At 38.4% G+C, this 18,154-nt stretch overlaps 4 protein-coding genes across 5 annotated transcripts; 2 read left to right on the plus strand and 2 right to left on the minus strand.

Moving 5' to 3' along the window:
* Positions 1-118: 118 nt before the first annotated feature.
* On the plus strand, positions 119-3,204 carry LOC130738038 (protein MAINTENANCE OF MERISTEMS-like). Its single transcript, XM_057589940.1, has 4 exons — positions 119-277; positions 803-1,816; positions 1,901-2,661; positions 2,753-3,204. Exons 2-3 carry the CDS (start codon positions 808-810, stop codon positions 2,446-2,448), a joined length of 1,557 nt encoding a protein of 518 aa, XP_057445923.1. The 5' UTR covers positions 119-277; positions 803-807; the 3' UTR covers positions 2,449-2,661; positions 2,753-3,204.
* Positions 3,205-4,262: 1,058 nt separating this feature from the next.
* LOC130738036 (protein FAR-RED IMPAIRED RESPONSE 1-like) lies at positions 4,263-6,501 on the minus strand. Its single transcript, XM_057589933.1, has 3 exons — positions 6,223-6,501; positions 4,923-6,106; positions 4,263-4,819 (listed from the first exon to the last, which is right to left on the minus strand). The coding sequence occupies exons 1-3, from the start codon at positions 6,394-6,396 to the stop codon at positions 4,465-4,467; spliced, it is 1,713 nt and encodes a 570-aa protein (XP_057445916.1). The 5' UTR covers positions 6,397-6,501; the 3' UTR covers positions 4,263-4,464.
* A 573-nt stretch (positions 6,502-7,074) lies between these two features.
* Positions 7,075-11,413, plus strand: LOC130738041 (uncharacterized). The gene is made up of 10 exons (XM_057589943.1): positions 7,075-7,244; positions 7,347-7,408; positions 7,910-8,029; positions 8,116-8,215; positions 8,399-8,479; positions 8,730-8,779; positions 8,873-9,023; positions 9,099-9,155; positions 10,613-10,734; positions 11,087-11,413. Exons 1-10 carry the CDS (start codon positions 7,170-7,172, stop codon positions 11,295-11,297), a joined length of 1,029 nt encoding a protein of 342 aa, XP_057445926.1. The 5' UTR covers positions 7,075-7,169; the 3' UTR covers positions 11,298-11,413.
* A 1,497-nt stretch (positions 11,414-12,910) lies between these two features.
* On the minus strand, positions 12,911-17,791 carry LOC130738040 (probable choline kinase 1). 2 transcript variants are annotated; one of them, XM_057589941.1, is made up of 10 exons: positions 17,634-17,791; positions 17,437-17,488; positions 17,241-17,311; positions 16,527-16,916; positions 15,182-15,303; positions 14,891-15,086; positions 14,255-14,372; positions 14,112-14,159; positions 13,397-13,497; positions 12,911-13,187 (listed from the first exon to the last, which is right to left on the minus strand). In XM_057589941.1, the coding sequence occupies exons 4-10, from the start codon at positions 16,878-16,880 to the stop codon at positions 13,050-13,052; spliced, it is 1,077 nt and encodes a 358-aa protein (XP_057445924.1). In that variant the 5' UTR covers positions 16,881-16,916; positions 17,241-17,311; positions 17,437-17,488; positions 17,634-17,791; the 3' UTR covers positions 12,911-13,049. The 2 variants fall into 2 exon arrangements, with proteins under 2 accessions (XP_057445924.1, XP_057445925.1); XM_057589942.1 differs by lacking the exons at positions 17,241-17,311; positions 17,437-17,488 and having other exon boundaries at positions 17,634-17,786.
* Between the last annotated feature and the right edge of the window lie 363 nt (positions 17,792-18,154).

An 18,154-nucleotide genomic window follows, 5' to 3' on the forward strand; every position in this document is an offset into this window, starting at 1 on the left:
CCACTTAAAGTGGGGAAATTACGGAAAAACCCCCTTTTAAAAGAATACGGAATATTAAATTTCGTATTCAATACGGAATATAAAGTTCCGTATTATATTACTATGTAATCGACAGGGGTTTTTTCAAAACCCATTTCAGCGCTCCAAACCCATTTCCCAACCCTTGCTCTGCAATCTTCGAGACCGACGCTCTCCTTGCTTCAATCATCATCTGGACAGGGTACCATCGTCTCCATCATCAACCCCATTCTCCCCATTCATTGCATTGAACCTAGAGGTAAGTAAGTTTGGATTTCAACTTGAATTCACCATTTAACTTGAAATTATGGAATCTTTCAACCCTAGGATAGTCGATTTATGCTTAAGTAGATGTTAGGTTGGCTGAAATTGTATAAATTGGTCTTTGGGGCGAGTTCCAATCATGCAATGTCGTTAATGGAGTTCTGGTTCGATACGGAACATAATATTCCGTATTCAATATGAAACTTAATGTTCCGTATTGGATATGAAACTTAATGTTCCGTATTGGATATGAAACTTAATGTTCCGTATTTGGTGTCTGTTTAGAGTTATAAACTTAATTTATAAAATGTTTTTATAAAACTTAATATAATTAGCTTAGTTTATTTATAAAACCTAATCTAATTAGCTTAGTTAATTTATAAAATGTTTTTAAACTTATAATTAACATCGTGAATTATTTAGTGATTTTATTTAGAGATTTAATTGAGAAATTTAGTAATTGAGCGAGTATAATTTATTCAGTGAATTTATTTAGAAAATGTTTGCTCTGAATATATAGTGAGAATGAAGAACAGAAAGAGGTCTCGAGCTAGTGAGGATGCGGGGCCTACAGAGGATAGACACCGGCGATTACATGCTTCTAGCCGGCGCGGCGATCATGCTGCGACCTCTCACGCGGTTGAGGCTTCAGCTCCAGCTCCAGTTGATTCTATGCAGTCGCCCATGGTAGAGGCTTCAGCTCCAGCTCCAGTTGAGCCTACTGATCCAGTTCCTACTCCGCCGTCTCCCATGGTTGAGGTACCTCCGCCGTCTCCCATGGTTGAGGTACCTCGCCATGAGTCACCAGGCGAGGAGTCATCAGGCGAGTCGTCATCCGGCGATGAGTCATCTGGCGATGAGTCATCCGACGAGGAGTCATCCGGCGAGGAGGGGTCATATGACGAGGATAGTATTCCTCCTCCTGATGTTGATGCTGATGTCGTGCCAGAGGCACAGGGTGGCGAGGAGGACCTGATCCAGAGGTTGCCGCCGTTTCCGGGGGGGCCTGTTGATCTGTCGCTTCTCACGCATTATGCTGATCACAAGGCTCCCTGGACGTGGCATGCACTCCTACGCACAGACGAGCGGTATGTGGACCGTCGACACTTGAGGGTGGCCACAGCTGGGGGGAAGGTTTGGAACCTTGCTTGTGATGGTGATTCAGACAGTCACAGGAGGGTTCGAGAGTTGATTGAGCAGACGGGTCTTCATCAGCTACCCTGGTGCAGCTACTCGGAGACAGATGCAGGCCTCATTTTGGCCCTTGTGGAGCGATGGCATGAGGAGACTAGTAGCTTCCACATGCCGTTTGGGGAGATGACCATCACCCTGGACGACGTGTCGGCTCTTCTCCATCTCCCAATGGGGTCGAGGTTCTATACGCCTGGGAGGGGGGAGAGGGACGAGTGTGCAGCGCTATGTGCTGAGTTGATGGGAGGATCTGTTGCTCGTTATCATGCTGAGTTTGATAAGAACAGGAGCCAGACTATTCGCTTTGGGGTCTTGCAGACCCTGTATGATGCTGCGTTGGAGGGTATGTCTTAATTATTACTTGATTAAATAGTATCTATTATTATTGTATTGTTATTAACTGTTAACTCAATTCATTTCATTGTAGAGCACCGATATGAGGACGCTGCACGGATTTGGCTGGTGAACCAGCTAGGCGCGACGCTCTTTGCTAGCAAGAGCGGTGGATACCACACGACCGTCTACTGGATAGGTATGTTGCAGGATCTCGGTCGAGTGTCCGAGTACGCATGGGGCGCGATTGCGCTCGCTACGTTGTACGACCAGCTTGATCGAGCGTCCAGGAGGGGGACGGCCCAGATGGGAGGTTTCAGCTCATTCTTGCTAGGATGGGCCTACGAGTACCTTTCTGATCGCGTCATTATCCGGAGGGCGGATCCGGAGTACTCGCAGGACCAGCCTAGGGCGCGGCGGTGGGTTATGTCCCGGGTCGGGCATGCAGGCCTCGATGAGAGGCGAGTCATGCTCGATGAGCTGACGGTGGATGACATTATATGGACCCCATTTGAGGACCATCGGGCTCATCGACCACGGGATCAGAGGGCCATGTATTCTGGCTACATCCGGACGCCATTTGGCCGTGTTGTTCGACGACATCTACCAGAGAGGGTTCTGCGCCAGTTTGGCTACATCTAGGATGTCCCTCGACACCCCTCCGAGATCCAGACGACTGGGTCCCTTGCTGAGACCGCAGATGCTGCCTATGCTGATTTTGTGCCGCACCTGCGCCCTCAGGGGATCCCTGCTACTCATTCGGGAGAGGCTGTGGAGGAGTACATGAGGTGGTATGGCGGTGTGTCCCATCGGTTCATCATCCCTGATGATAGGAGGGAGGAGTTCAGTGCTGTGGTAAGTTTGAATTTTATTTTTCATGCAATTGTGATTTTTTGTTCATGATATTTTATTTGTACACTCACATTTATGTACATTATTTTTGCAGACGGTTGTGCGTCGGGTCGTGGACTTGTTGGAGCAGTCATTGGAGGTGCCAGATGCTCTTGCAGTTGGCACGCATGCCCGATCCCTCACTGAGAGGGCGCTGGATCTTATTAGATCCAGCGCATTCATCGGTACCCAGGGAGTAGCCTTTGCTGCTGTCCGAGGAGCTGGAGCTGCAGGAGGCAGAGGTCGTGGAGGTAGAGCGCGTGGAGGCAGAGCCCGTGGAGGCAGAGCCCGTGGAGAGGGTGCACCTGCAGAGGGCGCTCGTGGAGGCAGAGCTCGTGGACCTAGAGGTCGGAGGGGTGGCGGTAGGGGTCGGGGCGAGTGACTGTATATTTGTATATATTTGTTTGTGTACTTTTATATTATGACATGTGACGACATTGTATGGACTCTTTTTATATTAACCACGCTTTCTATTTCCACCTATTATGTTTAGACTCTTATAATGAAAAATAACCTGTATAACTACATCGTGAATAATGAAAGGCAAGATAAGTAACATAAGGCCCATCAATATACCAATGACCATCAAATTACTATTATTAAAAGCAGCAATGAACAACATAAGGGCAAGGCCCATCAGATTAATATTACAGAGCGTTTACAAATGAATATTACACAAAGTGTGGTGTCAGTCTGTGGTGATGTCTACATAGCTTTGGTGACTAAGAGGAACACCAAAAGTAACAAACCAAGCTTCTAATTCTGATGTGAACCTGTGTAAACGTGTAACATATGGGACGCACCAGCTTACTGATATAGGATCAACATACCGTTCCCACTGGAGAGCAATTGGCGGCATAGAATGTCCAGGAGTTAGATGGAGTTACATTATAGAGAATAACAATAAAATTAGATAACTTACAAATACAACAAATTAATTCACAAACTGGATATTAGTGAACGCAATAAAAAAATACCTGTACAAAGTGATTTATCACATGACCAACAGCTATAACACGATGTACAGGAGGTGGACCTTCTCCTCTTAGTGGAAAGTATGACCAACAACCCTGAGAAGAGATGGATATGAAAACCACTTGGAACCTGGTTGCTACAAGGTATCCCATCTCTGGCAGTTGCATCCATTTATCCTCGGTAGCCGGATGACCAGGAGGAAGAGTGAGTCGAGAATGTAAGGCATTAACCACATGTCTGGACCACATTTCATCATACAATCCTCTGTGTCGTTCAAGTTCGTCTATCAACGCTTCCCTAACACATGACCAACCTTCCTCACCTGATGGTAGTCCCAGTAATGCAGCAATGACTCTATAGCCACAGTTACCATCGTCCTCAACATTCTGAACTGTGTGTATATATGGGTGGAAAAAGGATGGAAAATGACCCATGAAATAGCTTGTATCAGACTTCTTCACACGCTTCTTCTTCTTTGGTGGTTGCGAAGCCTTCTTTGCCTCTTTGATCTCCCTATCAACATGCTCAAAACCTGAAGGATCACGAGTATCTAAAGATAGCTTGAAGCTTCCTCCTTACCATACTCTGCCCTCCAGTATCTAAAGAACTGAAATAATGTGTCAATGCCTCAACTTCTGGTTGCATATCTCCATGGTTCATGCCGCAAATATGGTTGCTGATAGTATCTGCAACAGGTTCAGGTACATGCTCCCAACTCAGTCTCTTCCAGAATGGATGAATTGACTCATATGGAATTCTTTCATAACCTGCAAGTTCACAAAAGTGTCACTTTCAATAACAAATAGAATTAATTGACAAGAGAGTGGTTGACCGGTGACCTGCAAGTTCACAACCGCAAGGTAGTCCATGAGTCTCTCTCAACAAGCAATCGCATCCGCCGTAGGACTTCATTCTTATATGTTCATCGTCGATGAGCTGCAGGCATTTGTTTGACACAAATCCTCTAATATTTGTGTAAAATGGGAACATGAAAATGTGATCAATTCTGTGAATACTGCGCTCAAACGATGCTAATATTTCAGTATGTTGATTACATGTCAAACTATGCGACGCATCCCAAGAAGTGGCTAGGTCACCCTTGCAATCCCGCAACATCTTCTTCAAACTGGCATGTGCACCCTCAGCCCTGCAAACAACAAACAGATATCTTATTAACTCTCCAATGTAAACAATCTATCAAATGAAAAACATATAACAAGGCATAAATTAAGCTCATATAATTTTTGTACCTGTTACTTGTTGTTGTTCCAAAGTGCATCACATGATTTGTCCATGCCTTGGCAAATTTTTCCTTGTGGACCAACCATGTAGTAGAACAATAGGAGGTAAAGTTGCTGTATTTGTCCTTGCACATATTAAACAATTGCATCCATTGAACTTCAAATTCTTCAACTGTTGCAGCATCCACCACCTCTCCCCACTTCCCCATAACCAATTCAGCAAAATCATCTGTACCAACATACAGTTTGCACTTTGCCAAAACACACTTGTTGATGTGCCACAAGCATAATAAATGGCTGGTGTTGGGAAGGCTTTGCTTAGCAGCACTCAATAAGGCAAGATCCCTGTCAGTAACAATCACCTTAGGCAACATGGCTTGATCAGCTAATAGAGACTTCATACACTCTAGTGCCCAAACGTAGTCATCTGTGCCCTCATTAACAATGTAGCAAAAGGCTATGGAGTATGTCTTATCTGTGGAAGTCAGTCCAACAATCTCAAGCAATGGAATTTTATATTTGTTTGTTTTGTATGTGCAATCCATAATCACTACATATGGAAATGTGTTGAACAGTTTGATAGCATTTGGATGAGCCCAAAATACATCCCTAATGACTTCCGATCCAGGCTCATGTCTTTCAAAGTGGACGTACTTGTCACCGTCCAATTTCTTCAACAAGTGTTGCATTTCTGTCAATGACCCGCGGAGGGATTTTCTTAACCTCTTGCAAGCACCATAAATCTGAGATATGGTAGTCAAGTTTAAAGGATTGTTTTCCTTCAAAGTCAACAGCATCTTTCTCGGTGGAACCCAACTCTTTGACATTTTTTCCACTTGCTCCTTCTCTTCGGAATTTAGACGACCAACAAAATTGTGGCCAATTAGTGACCTAGCTGGTTCATGGTTGTGTGTACCTTCCATCACCTTTAGCCGCCAATCTCTATCTATGCCATTTTTCATAGGTCGTCCTTTTAGTCTAAAAGGACATTCTGTCTTTTGTGTTCTCGTTCCTTCAACAAGGTCAGGGTCTCTGTAGGGAACATACTTACCATGCTTCTCGCACCCCAACATGACATAAGCTTTTCTGCTTCCATTCCCACCGCTATCTGACTTTGTGATCAACACAACATATCCATTTTCAATCGCAATTCCATGAACCCAATTGATAAGATCATCACGGGTAGGGAAAATCTGTTCAATGATGCATACCCAACACACAAACAAGGCATAAACAAGGGTGATCAAGACATATTTAAAATGGGTATATTACACTTTCAAAACAATGCAAAAATCTGTTCAAAGAATACCTGATCAGTTGTAAATAAATGCGAGACATCTATACTTATACACGGGGGTACAAATGCTGGTGGTGGCACCTCTTCAGGTTGAGCATTGTTCAATCCAACTTCAATCAATTGGGATTCATGAAATAAAAATGATTCTGTCATCCCTGGAAGAGAATACGGAACTTTATTATCCATATTGCATACGGAACTTTATAATTCGTATTGAATACGGAAATTTATAATTCGTATTGAATACGGTATATTAATTTTCGTATAGACTCCGAAACTTTATATTCCGTATTTTAACACACCTCAGAATTCAGAAAATCATCATTCTAACTACTTAATCTACTTAATCTAACTACTTAATCTAACAACTTCAACTACTTAAACTAACAACATACAACAAACAACTAACAACACTTACCTCAAATGTTATCTTTTTGCATCCAATGGTGGAGAGCTTGCCAATGAAGGAGTTGGTGGTGGTGGTAGGAAGAATGGAAGTGAGGATGAAAGTGAGGTAGGAGAGGGTGAGAGAGAGGGTGGTCTGGAGGCATTGAGGGGGTTAAGGGGGCTGGTGAGGGGTTGGTGACGGAGAAGTAATGGTGGAGGGGTTGGTGGAGGGAGGAGTAATGGTGGAAAAGGTGATGACTGTCAGAGTTATAATACGGAATTTTAACTTCCGTATTCTATTTTATTGAATACGGAAGTTTAAGTTCCGTAGGGCATTTATGGGTTAAAAAAAAAGAGGTGGGGCGCGGAGCCCCATAGGGGGCCAAACCCAACTCCCACTGAACTCGCTGATAGCTAAGGGGTAGCTCCATAAATCAATAAATCAATTTTTCAAACGAAGAAGAAAGGAGTGGTGGTAATGGCTTCTACGTCGCCTCCAATTTCCAAACCTGCCACGCACGTGAATAAAACGTACGCTTCAAGAAGACAAGAAACCCATAACGGCACCGTAAATGAAAACTGGAACTCTGCAACTGCAACTTCAACTTCACCTCTCCATTGCAACACTCGCCATGTTCCTTCTCAAGGTCACGCTACCAATTTCCCCTGATTCTCCTCTTTTCTTAGAATTTCACATTGCTTCGTTATTCCATGCTTTAACCCCATGAAACCTGTTTCTGTTTCCACAGACATGGAGGCAAACGGCTTTTGGTGTTTATGGTTACCTCAATTTCACCAAACCTGGTTTTCTGTGAGTCCCTTCCGTGATTTTTTTTTAAGATGCATAATCAAAGTAGTCCTAAAACAACGTTGATTATCAACTTTGATTGTATTCAAGTAATCAATTTCGACTTAAATTGTGTTCATTTCGTTTATTTTTTGATTGCTGGGAGGACCGGGGAATATACAAGATTGAATACATGAATTTGTTAGAAGTCTCATATTGGCTAGAGATATGACATAGATAACCTTTATAAATGATAGAGCAACCCTCGACTCTTAGAGCTAGCTTTTGGGTTGAGTTAGGTCGCATGTTACTACTAACCCTCCCTCCCTGATATCATGAAATCTAGAAATTGGAAAAGAAAATAGAAGAAATCAAGAAAGGAGATATGACAATTTGCTGCTATTTATTGTGCCTGTGCACTGTTTGTTGAAATGTAGAATAATAGAAAAGTGCTAGTTTTTATGTATTAGTGCTGTTGTTATTTGGCCTCGGATCGTTGCTAAAGTATACATTAAAATTTTGTAGTGAACATTCTAAGAAATTCAAACCAGAGGAAATGGAAACACAAATACCCGGGAGGAATTGCATTGTTACAGGAGCTAACTCAGGAATTGGCTATGCTACAGCTGAGGGTCTTGCACAGCGGTTTTGATCTTTCTCTGATTTTTGTATTTGGAATTTTGTTTTTCCAATGTGTAGTTATTTATCATATATGTTGTGGCTTTCACCAGTGGTGCTACTGTCTATCTTGTTTGCCGTAATAAAGAGAGAGGGGAGGCTGCTCTTTCTGAAATTCAAACTAAAACCGGCAATCGAAACGTACATTTGGAGGTATCACCGTTTTCTTCTTTCCTATTTCTGACACTAATCTGTCTCTTTTAATCATCAAAAGCATTAGACTTTCCTAATTTCAGCTGTATGGTACTTTCCACAATTTCATCGAGATAAACGGAAATCGGTTGGAAAATGTAATCATCATTATGATTTTATATGACTGAATCATTTATCTTGCAGATTTGTGACCTATCATCTGTCACGGAGATAAAGTCATTCGCTTCCAGGTTTTCTGAGAAGAATTTGCCATTACATGTGTTGGTAAATTCTCAATTGTATTGTGAGAGAGTACAATACTTCACTGCTTAGTTGTTGTAATTGCTGGTAGCTTTACAATAGAAACTTAATGGAACATGTATAGATTTCTGATGAATACTGTTTTATTTCAAGAAATTAAAACTTCTATTATATCTTGTGCAATATAAAACAACCACCGATACGGTAGTTTTACTATTTTAGACCCTTCATGATCTTGACAAAATCTAATCTTGAAAAAGTTTCTTGCATCAAGGTGAACAATGCTGGCTTGATTGAGCAAAATCGAGTTACCACAACAGAAGGGTGAGTACATGGAAAATTAAAATTTTACAATTCTACCCGTTACCTGTAATGTTCATTGTCTGCTGATTTTTAACGTAACCTGTCATTATCCAGGTTTGAGTTGAACTTTGCTGTAAATGTTCTAGGAACTTACACTATGACAGAACTGATGGTACCATTACTGGAGAAAGCCTCACCTGATGCACGTGTCATTACCGTTTCTTCTGGTGGAATGTATACTTCTCCCTTGACCAAAGATCTTCAGGTGACTGTATGATGAATATGTCAGCTGACTCTATTATTGATATGAATTTAGTATAATTTATTCGTTTGTCTGTAGTATTCCGAGAGCAACTATAATGGGGTTGAACAGTATGCTCGAAACAAGCGTGTTCAGGTCAGTTAAATTAGTACTCTCTCTATCAGGGAAACATAGTTTTTCCTGTGATGTGATCATTTACAGATTACTACATAATTGTTCCATAGTACTTTTAACCTGTCTTTATATATTTACCTCATAGTTTCAGAATACTTTAAAGGGAGTGCTTGCATCTGAAATGATAGCTAATTGTTTCTATGTGTACATTGTAATAACAATGATAGTGGTAGACTAAAATAAATTTCAGAAGGTTAAGAAAATATAATAACACATGGCATGCAGTCAATAAATTACCTCATTTTACTCAGATTTCTAGTCTCCGGAGTTTAGGACATTGTTTTATTTATCAGAAGAATTGCCAAACTTGTTGATTGCAAAATATGGCAAAACATGGTTGGCATTGTTTGGTAAACATGTCAAATTGATTTGAAAATGTGGATAAGGTTGGTTGAGACTTATTATCAATGGAAACACCATATTTTCTGTTAGTTTACTGGATATTGATACTGGTTTTGGATCAGCATACTTTGATGCACATACCCTTCATTTCAATTTACATGATACCCTAAGATGAGATGTTTGGGTTGGTTATCTCAGTGAAGAGAACATCACTCCTTGCGGGGCCAATTTAGCAAGACGAGGCTTTCAAATCGGTTAAAGCTGATGTTTCTACTGTCTACATATCTGGGAAGCGATGTTCTCTTCACGAGGCTTTGTTAATTATAATTGATTAATACATGTGGAATAAAAAAAATTAAAAAAGCCACGTGGAATCGATGATTGTGCAAAATTCCAGCCACATAAGCACATAACACGGGTAGGGACTTATTTAGATTAAAAAAAATTCCAGGGATCCCAAATCGGAATTTTTTTTTCAGAGATTTATATTCATACGCCATACAATTTCAGGGATCTCCAGCATATTTAAACCAAAAAAAATTATATTAGTGGACCAAAATTAAATCCTTATTGAATAAGGGTGTTTTTGGGTGAACATCTTAATTAAGCGCTCATGGCATAGTGCTTATGGCATATTGCATAAGCGCTTGTTCATAAGCTAATTTAAGAAACTTATTTAAATAAGCTGAAAATAGCTTATAGGTAAGCATTGGCTCTTACTCATAAGCTAATATGAACAGCTTATGAAAATAAGCCCAAAACAACTTATAGGTAGGTCATAAGCTATTTCCATAAGCTTTCTCAAACATTGCATAAGCGTTTATGCTATAAATAAGCTCTGCCAAACAGGGTTAACTCTATATATCATTTAGTGAGCAGAACAAGCAGTAATAGTACTATCTGATATCAAGTGAAATAATTTTAAAATCTTGTATACGCAAATCTTTGCGTTTCATATATTTTAAAATCCTTGTGAATAAAATGTTTAGAGGAATTTAAGAGAGATTACTGTCTGCTTTCTGTTTTTTTTTCTTCTTTTGTGTGCCCTCCATTCATGTAAGATTGTGATATGCCAGGTTGCACTGACAGAAAAGTGGGCTGAGACATACGAGAACAAAGGGGTAGGATTTTACTCAATGCATCCAGGTTGGGCTGAAACTCCTGGGGTGGCTAAGAGTTTGCCAAGCTTCTCTAAATCGTAAGTATTGTTTTTCGTTTCATTATCCATGGAAGCTATTGATTCTTACTATAAAATATTGAAGTGATAAAATAAAACAACTCAAGAGCACACAGTTGATCTTTGATTTGATGGAAAACATCCAATGGCCAAATTTGATTTTTGTTACCTCTATCCTTTATAGTAAAATTTCCACACAAGGTGAAGTAAACTTGTAAACACTTCATACTTCAAGTCCTAATATCTTGTACCTATTCGCTTAAGTTTTAGGATGATTGGTCCTTGCAATAAAATCATGTGTGGCTATCAAATAAAAGAAAGTATACTATTATTTGGCATTGTCTGATTATATATTTGATTCAACTATTTACAGGCTTTCAGGGAAGCTTAGAACAAGCGAGGAAGGTGCAGATACAGTTATCTGGTTGGCATTACAACCAAAAGAGAAACTGGTATCAGGTGCATTCTATTTTGATAGAGCAGAAGCTCCGAAGCACCTTGCATTTGCTGCTACCAGTGGTTCTCATGCTTTGATCAACTCTGTAGTTGATAGTCTTCATTCCATGGTTTCTCGTTTTGTCTAATAGGTGTATTATTTGTACCCTGAATTTCAACCTCAAAGTTGTAATTAATCTCAACCTTGTTGCTGAGCAATATAGCATTTTTAGAATTAGTTCAATCGCCTGCTTTTCCAACTAAACTGAACATTATCGATTCGCTAACTTTCTATGACTGACTAGAAATAAGCTATTGACTGCTTTTCCTCAAGTTGCAGTCTGTGGATACATGAGTGTGACTATTCAATTTGGGATGTATTATTTTTTCTTTGTTCAAAGATGTTTGGATTAACATCCAAAGGGTTGCCCAACGACACTAACATCATGAGAGTATAAATGTATTAGATAAGTAAATTAAGAACAACACATGCTCATTCGTGTTGACATATCTAGCTCAATACATGAAGTAAGAACCCAAAAATACATATACAAACCCCTAGAACACTAAAACTAAACATCGAAACCAACTAACTTCTGAGTAATATACATTTTTTCTATTTTAAGCAGCGCTCCAAACTTTTACAACTCATTTGCTTCTGCTGGAGTTACAATTTGTGCAGCTTTGAAGAAGGTCAATAACTTCAGCAACATCATGTAACGTTCACTTAGCATCAAAGAGAATCCAGAGAAAAGGAATGGCTCATGGTCTACATCATGTAACGTTTAGTTGGTATCATAGAGAATCCAGAAAAAAGGAATGGCTCATATATAGACCATATGAACAGTGTGGTGAAGGTCACGGCGAAGATGGGTAGTGGAGGTGAAGGTGGTGGTTGTGGTAGCGACGAAGGTGGGGTGACGAAGGTGGTGGACGTGAGGTGGTGGTGGAGGTGGTGGTGGAGAGTGGAGGTGGTGGTGGTGGTGGCAGCGATGGTGGAGGATGTGAGGCGGTGGTGGTTGTGAAAGTTGAGGAGTGGAGTCGAGGGTGGAGGTGGTGGCGGTGGCGGCTATAGAGGGGGCGGCGAGTGGCAGCTTTGGAGGTGTTGGTGGTTTTGGACGGTGGTGGTGATTATAGTGGTTGTTGTAGTTGCGAAGGTGGAGGATAGTGGTGGTGGTATGTTGCCTCTTATTGAAACAAATCTATAATCACAATCATTTTTTGTAGTTATAAATAATAGGCTGAAATTATACTAAAATTAAGCAAAAAATAATTGTAACTTAATTTTTGTTGAAAGATTTTTGTCCAAAGCGTTGAATTTTCGAATTTACATTCAAAAACCACAAACGCTAAGGAGCACTAAGTACTTTGTATCTCTAAGGAGCACTAAGTAAAGTGCATCTTGGTTTTGTGGTTATGATACTTTCCTACACTTCGGAATATTTTGCATGCCATTAGGTTTGAGTGTTTGACTGATGTGTAACTCCAATATTTTTTTTTCTGGTTACATGTGGAATAAAACTCCAAATTTCATCCAGACTATGTTTTATTTAATTTATTCAAATTTTAGTTTTTTTTCTAACAGTTGGAGAAGGGGCTAAACTTTGTTACATGAAAAAAAAAATATCGCATTAAATCATATTCTCCAACAAATAGTCAATGCTATGAAACATTCAGCAAGTATTCACGAAGTGCTATTTCATGATTTAAGATTGAGGGCTATGCTATTCTCTCTCTAGGTTAATAAGCCAACAATTGCAGATGACATGACAAAACATGGATTTCTCAATTTTATTCTCCTCAGCGCATTCCCAAATAAGAGGGATCACAAATATATCTTTTCTAAAATCCATCAAACAATTTTATTTTACAGATTATTTACACATTTTATGCCATCTTTACTAAGATCCATTGACAGATTCATCTTGGGAAATATTGATGCTTGGTGATTCCAGTAAAGTAGGCTTCTTTAACCAGTATTGCTCAAACCTCTGCCTTGCATACTCCTTGTAGTCAAAGTCAATTGTATTTACGTAACTCTGCACCACACAAAGCAACACACTCAGTGCATGTTTGGAAATCCTTCCACAATTGATTCTAAAGCAAAATATCAATTCTGGAGAGAAGCTTCTATGAGTACCCCTAAGGTGTCAGAATTGATTCTGAGGAAAAATTAACTGATCCAAACATATGCTACAACAAAAGTAAGCTTTAAAACAAGCAGAAAAAGCTAAATGTGAGAGCTTACCGAAATAAGTCCCCACAATCCCCAAAATAGATGGTTTGCAAGAGTGTATTTTTCTGCAGCACTCATTAGCTGCTCCACTTCAGAGTTGCTCGGCTCTTTACCTGTGCACAAGTTTCCAATTTAAGTTTGTAAACAAGCATGAAATTCAGAAGCATTGTGCGGTTTGGAGATATGCTGCAAAGTGCACATGAATGACTTGGATACCATATGATATGACAAAATTTGAAAATCATAGGACATAATACAACAGCAAAATTTCAACACATAGAATTAGTTCAAAAAACAAATTTTAAAATCAAAGAGTGCATAAGCAAAGTAGCTAATAATCGAATAAGTTAAGCATAAATTTAACAGATGAATGCCAGCTCCATATCAGCAAAAGATTAATCACAGTCGAGATGACTAGTCCTAGGCGCATTTAGGCATTTGCAAACCTAAACTCTAAGAGAAATATGTCTTTTTCTTCATTTATGTTCTTCAAATTTAAGCAAGACCAAGCTTTACTTCATTTAATCACATGTAGATGCTATATGAACAGCCACAAAATGAAAAGGATGGAATTAATTGTGTACACCATTTTAGAAATCAACGAAGTTGTAGAGTAGTTCACTCATTCAGTATTGAGAATAGTTAACAGTATAAATTATCAAAATCATGATCTATATACCATGTTGTATTTATTGTTGGAGGGAAATTGTCAGAGGAGTGGACTAACCTTCTGAACTCAAGTAAATACAAATAAACCTTTGACGCACCTCCAGATCTGGGATACCATAAACAAATTGGTGCTCTCAGTAATGCAGTTATGGAGTCATCTCAAATCTGAAATGATTTGAAAATTTAAGAGTTTTACTTTACCTGGATATTTACTGTAGTCGAGAACATGAGGGGTGTCACTATGGTAATTCGCTGCCATTTCACAGAAGTGATTTGCCAGGTCATATGCAACAGGATTGTAGCTAGAATATTCGTAGTCCTACAAATATTGAAAAGTATAATCAACAAATATGAAAAAGAGAAAAAAAATTATACTGAAAGATATGACTGATGACAGAAAAAATGAATTTACAAAAATGGTAGTGTCTAAAATCCTCCTAACATTGACATAGTATGAAGAAGTTCATAATCTTATGTTAATGAACAACTTTTCATGGCTAGTAACTCTAATGTTGCAATAGAGAAAATGAAAACCAGAACAAATACCAGAACCAAAAAATATGATTTGAAAAATGGAGATATATATATATATATATATATATATATATATATATATATATAGAGAGAGAGAGAGAGAGAGAGAGAGAGAGAGTTTACCCATATCAACTTTAAATACTAAATAGAGAAAACTGATAGAATTGTACTTTACAATCAGGGGACCAATTACAGGTTGTTCACTTTGAGATTTTTTAATAAAATACAAATCTAAAAAGTTATATCAGTAATGCCAGAACAGTGGAATATATAATATAACTACAGCTTAGCATGATAACTTACAATTAAAGTGATTGATCTTGTCTCTTCATCTATCATTATGTTACCATACTGTAAGTCATTGTGACAAAAACCAATCTCTTCATCTCCTTTACATAACAGCTCTTCCAGCATCTTTATTTCAGCATCTATATTGTCCAAGCCAAAATTCTTGACATCCTTTGGGGAGCACAGACTCTTGGAATGATTAAGCCAGTTCCTAGTAGAATATGAAGAGTATATGTAATTATTCTGTACAGATTACAGAAGTGAAAAAGGTTTTTGAAGATTGTCCTAATCTATTAATATTATTACCTCATTCTCTGCCAAATCTGAGCCTTCTTTTCACCAGGCATATGAAGATTGTGAAACTCCTTCATCTTAGATGCTATCATAGCGGATATTTCAGGGTCGTGGAGGTCAGCAGCTGAGAGTGTCTGAAAATCCAAAAATAGGAAAAGAAAAATTATGTTATACACAATTATCAGTTTACCAACTCCACCATCATGTTAGCTTTTCTACAACTGCTTGAATTGATTTTAGTCCACTGGGAAATGAAAAGGAATGAGATTTAGGATTCTATTACTTTACTTACAGTTTCCATGCTACAAGAGACACACACAAAACAAAAACAGTTACAGTACTTTAAGTTTTTGTCTTTCTCTTACTATATATGACTATGGTCATGTTAGTACCCAGTAACACTTGATAATCTAAATAGGCATGAAATTACTGCCTCTGCAACCTCAACGAATACCATTACTGATATATTCAATGAGGTCTACCAAGTTATGATGACTGAAATTCAATTTCAATTTACTATAATCATCTGTAGATCTCAATTATTTGTTTGTCAAATTTAAATTATATTTTGCCATTTTTAGGTCTGTATTAAAAAGGCTACAACAACTTGATTGCTTATATTATACACATTATTATATCTACTAATGAGCATCTTTCCATGTGTGGATAAAAATTTCTAGATACCCTTCAAAATAAGCAGTTATCTATTTAGCTCTTTTTCAGGTGACTTTTTACTTTTTTTAATTATTTTCATAAAAGTAAGAGATATCATATAGGGAAGGAATTAGGAATAAAACTAAAAAGAATGGTTAATGAACCACTTGATCTTACGGTGAGTCAACACCATTCAATTAAATAGATGCTTCTTAAATAATCAAAAGAACTATCAGGTAATGCTAAGCTTCCATTCCTCCAAAGGAAAAGAGAGTAAAATAGAGAAGGGAAAGAACCAACACCAAAGAAAACCTTTTTGACTAAACAATAAAGCAAAATGGAAAAGGAAAGAGCTTAATAGAGACATAAAATTCAGCATATATTCTCCAAATCACAAAACCATCAATTCCAATGTAATCATTGCAGCCACTTTCATTACAATACATGACAAAGAGTTTGTTTTCACTTCATTTCCTATTTTCAAACAATTTTATGTGGATAATAACTAAGAGCTACTTTTCTTGTTAGAATCAGTGCATGGTTGGAAATTCTTCTAGAATTGATACTAAAGTTAAAATCAATTTTGGGACAAGCTTATAAGAGTAGCTTCTAAGTGCCAAAATTGATTATGAGATAAAGCAAGCTAATCCAAACATGCCGTCAATTAATCAGAACAGGGAAACACAAGAAGATAATCACATACTCTGGCATGAATGAACTCCTCAACCCGACCGGTGGTGAACCGGCCGAGAAGGCGTGGACCCTGACCGTGCTTTGACATGCACTCAAAGGTTTGGATTTCATCCACCCTGTTGAAGAAAACCTCAACACCTTCCCCATATAATCGAACCAGAACCCTTCTGAGATGACCATCACTCTTGGTTGGCCAATTCACCTCAAAAACCTCATTGGTCATTGCCCCTTTTAGGGGTTTCACCTGCAGTGAACTCACATCATCGATCACATCGCCCAAATCGGAAGCCACAGATGAAAGAACTTTCATAATCTCTTCATGGGATGCGCAGCTTTTCAGCAATTCAAAGGTCTTTATGGCCATAATTGATCAAAGATCAATGAAAAATGGAAACTCTAGCTGCAACAGTGTGAAGAAACAGGGGAAATTGAAGTTAAGCTCTTGCATGCAACAAAAATATGGGGAAAGCAGAAAATCTCGATGATCCAATTGTGATAAAACTTCATAATTGATGATCCTATATCAAAGTTTAATTCTTTTTATCGAAAAATGAATATAATTGAGAGGAGAAAATTAACCGGCAAAAAATCAAACGTGAAGCAGGCATATAAGAAAGAAGATTGAAGAACCCATTTTTTTGCAGAAAATTTAATAGCAAAGAAGTTGAAATCCTTGAGAGATTAAAGAAGGAAAAAAGATTGAATTGGGATTAAAGAATCTCACCAGAATAACCAGGGAAATTCAGAGAAACAGGGGAATTCGTAGCCAGGGGAATTCAGCTGCTCAAATCAAAACTGAAACATGCATATGAAGATTGGGAATTCAGCAAAGAAAAACATCAGAAATTGAAAACATGCTTGTTTTAATCAGAATTCAGAAAGAAAAACTCAGAAAATGATATACAATTTGAGAAATATACCTTTGAAGTAGAAAAGGTTGCAGAGGAAATCAACACAAACAAAGAGAAACCTCTGCAGTGAAAACAAGGAGAGAAAAAATCTTTAAACCCAGTTGGAGAGTAACATCACAAAATCAAAACAACAACAAAGCATGAAGAATGATCAAAGAAATGAAAACCCAGAAAGCAAGAGTAGAATTTGAGAATTGGGAATATACCCAAGAAGCAAACAGAGAGAGAGAGAGATTCAGAGTTGTCCAAGAAAGTGGTGAGAGTTTAGCACACATAATAACGACATGAATGATCTTTTATATTGTGACGAAGTTAAAGGAACAAAAAGAAAGCTTGCTTGCAAACCAGGAACTTATTGTCAAAACCAACGAAAATTTGTTTAATAATCACTGGATTGATTGTGATGCATTTATTATATGATAAAAATACAGAAAGTCAAAAAGAAAAATTGTTCATCATGAGTCATGAGCTAGAATGTTATTAAATTTTTGTTTGTTTTGGATTGTGTATGTTTTGGACGGTGATGGATTCATGTGGTGGGGTTCAATCTTTTGGAAGATGGGAACAGTTCACGTTGAGAGAATCATGGTGGGAGTTGAATCTTGTTAGAGATTCTGGCGGTTGAAAAGTGCTTTGCCAGAACAATATTACAATACAAACACCTCACCACGCGTGTTTATATTGTAAACAAAGGCGGTTAATTTATTTATAATATGTTGTTACCAAA

This window comes from Lotus japonicus, chromosome 2 (assembly GCF_012489685.1).
Source record: "Lotus japonicus ecotype B-129 chromosome 2, LjGifu_v1.2".
NCBI lineage: Eukaryota > Viridiplantae > Streptophyta > Magnoliopsida > Fabales > Fabaceae > Lotus > Lotus japonicus.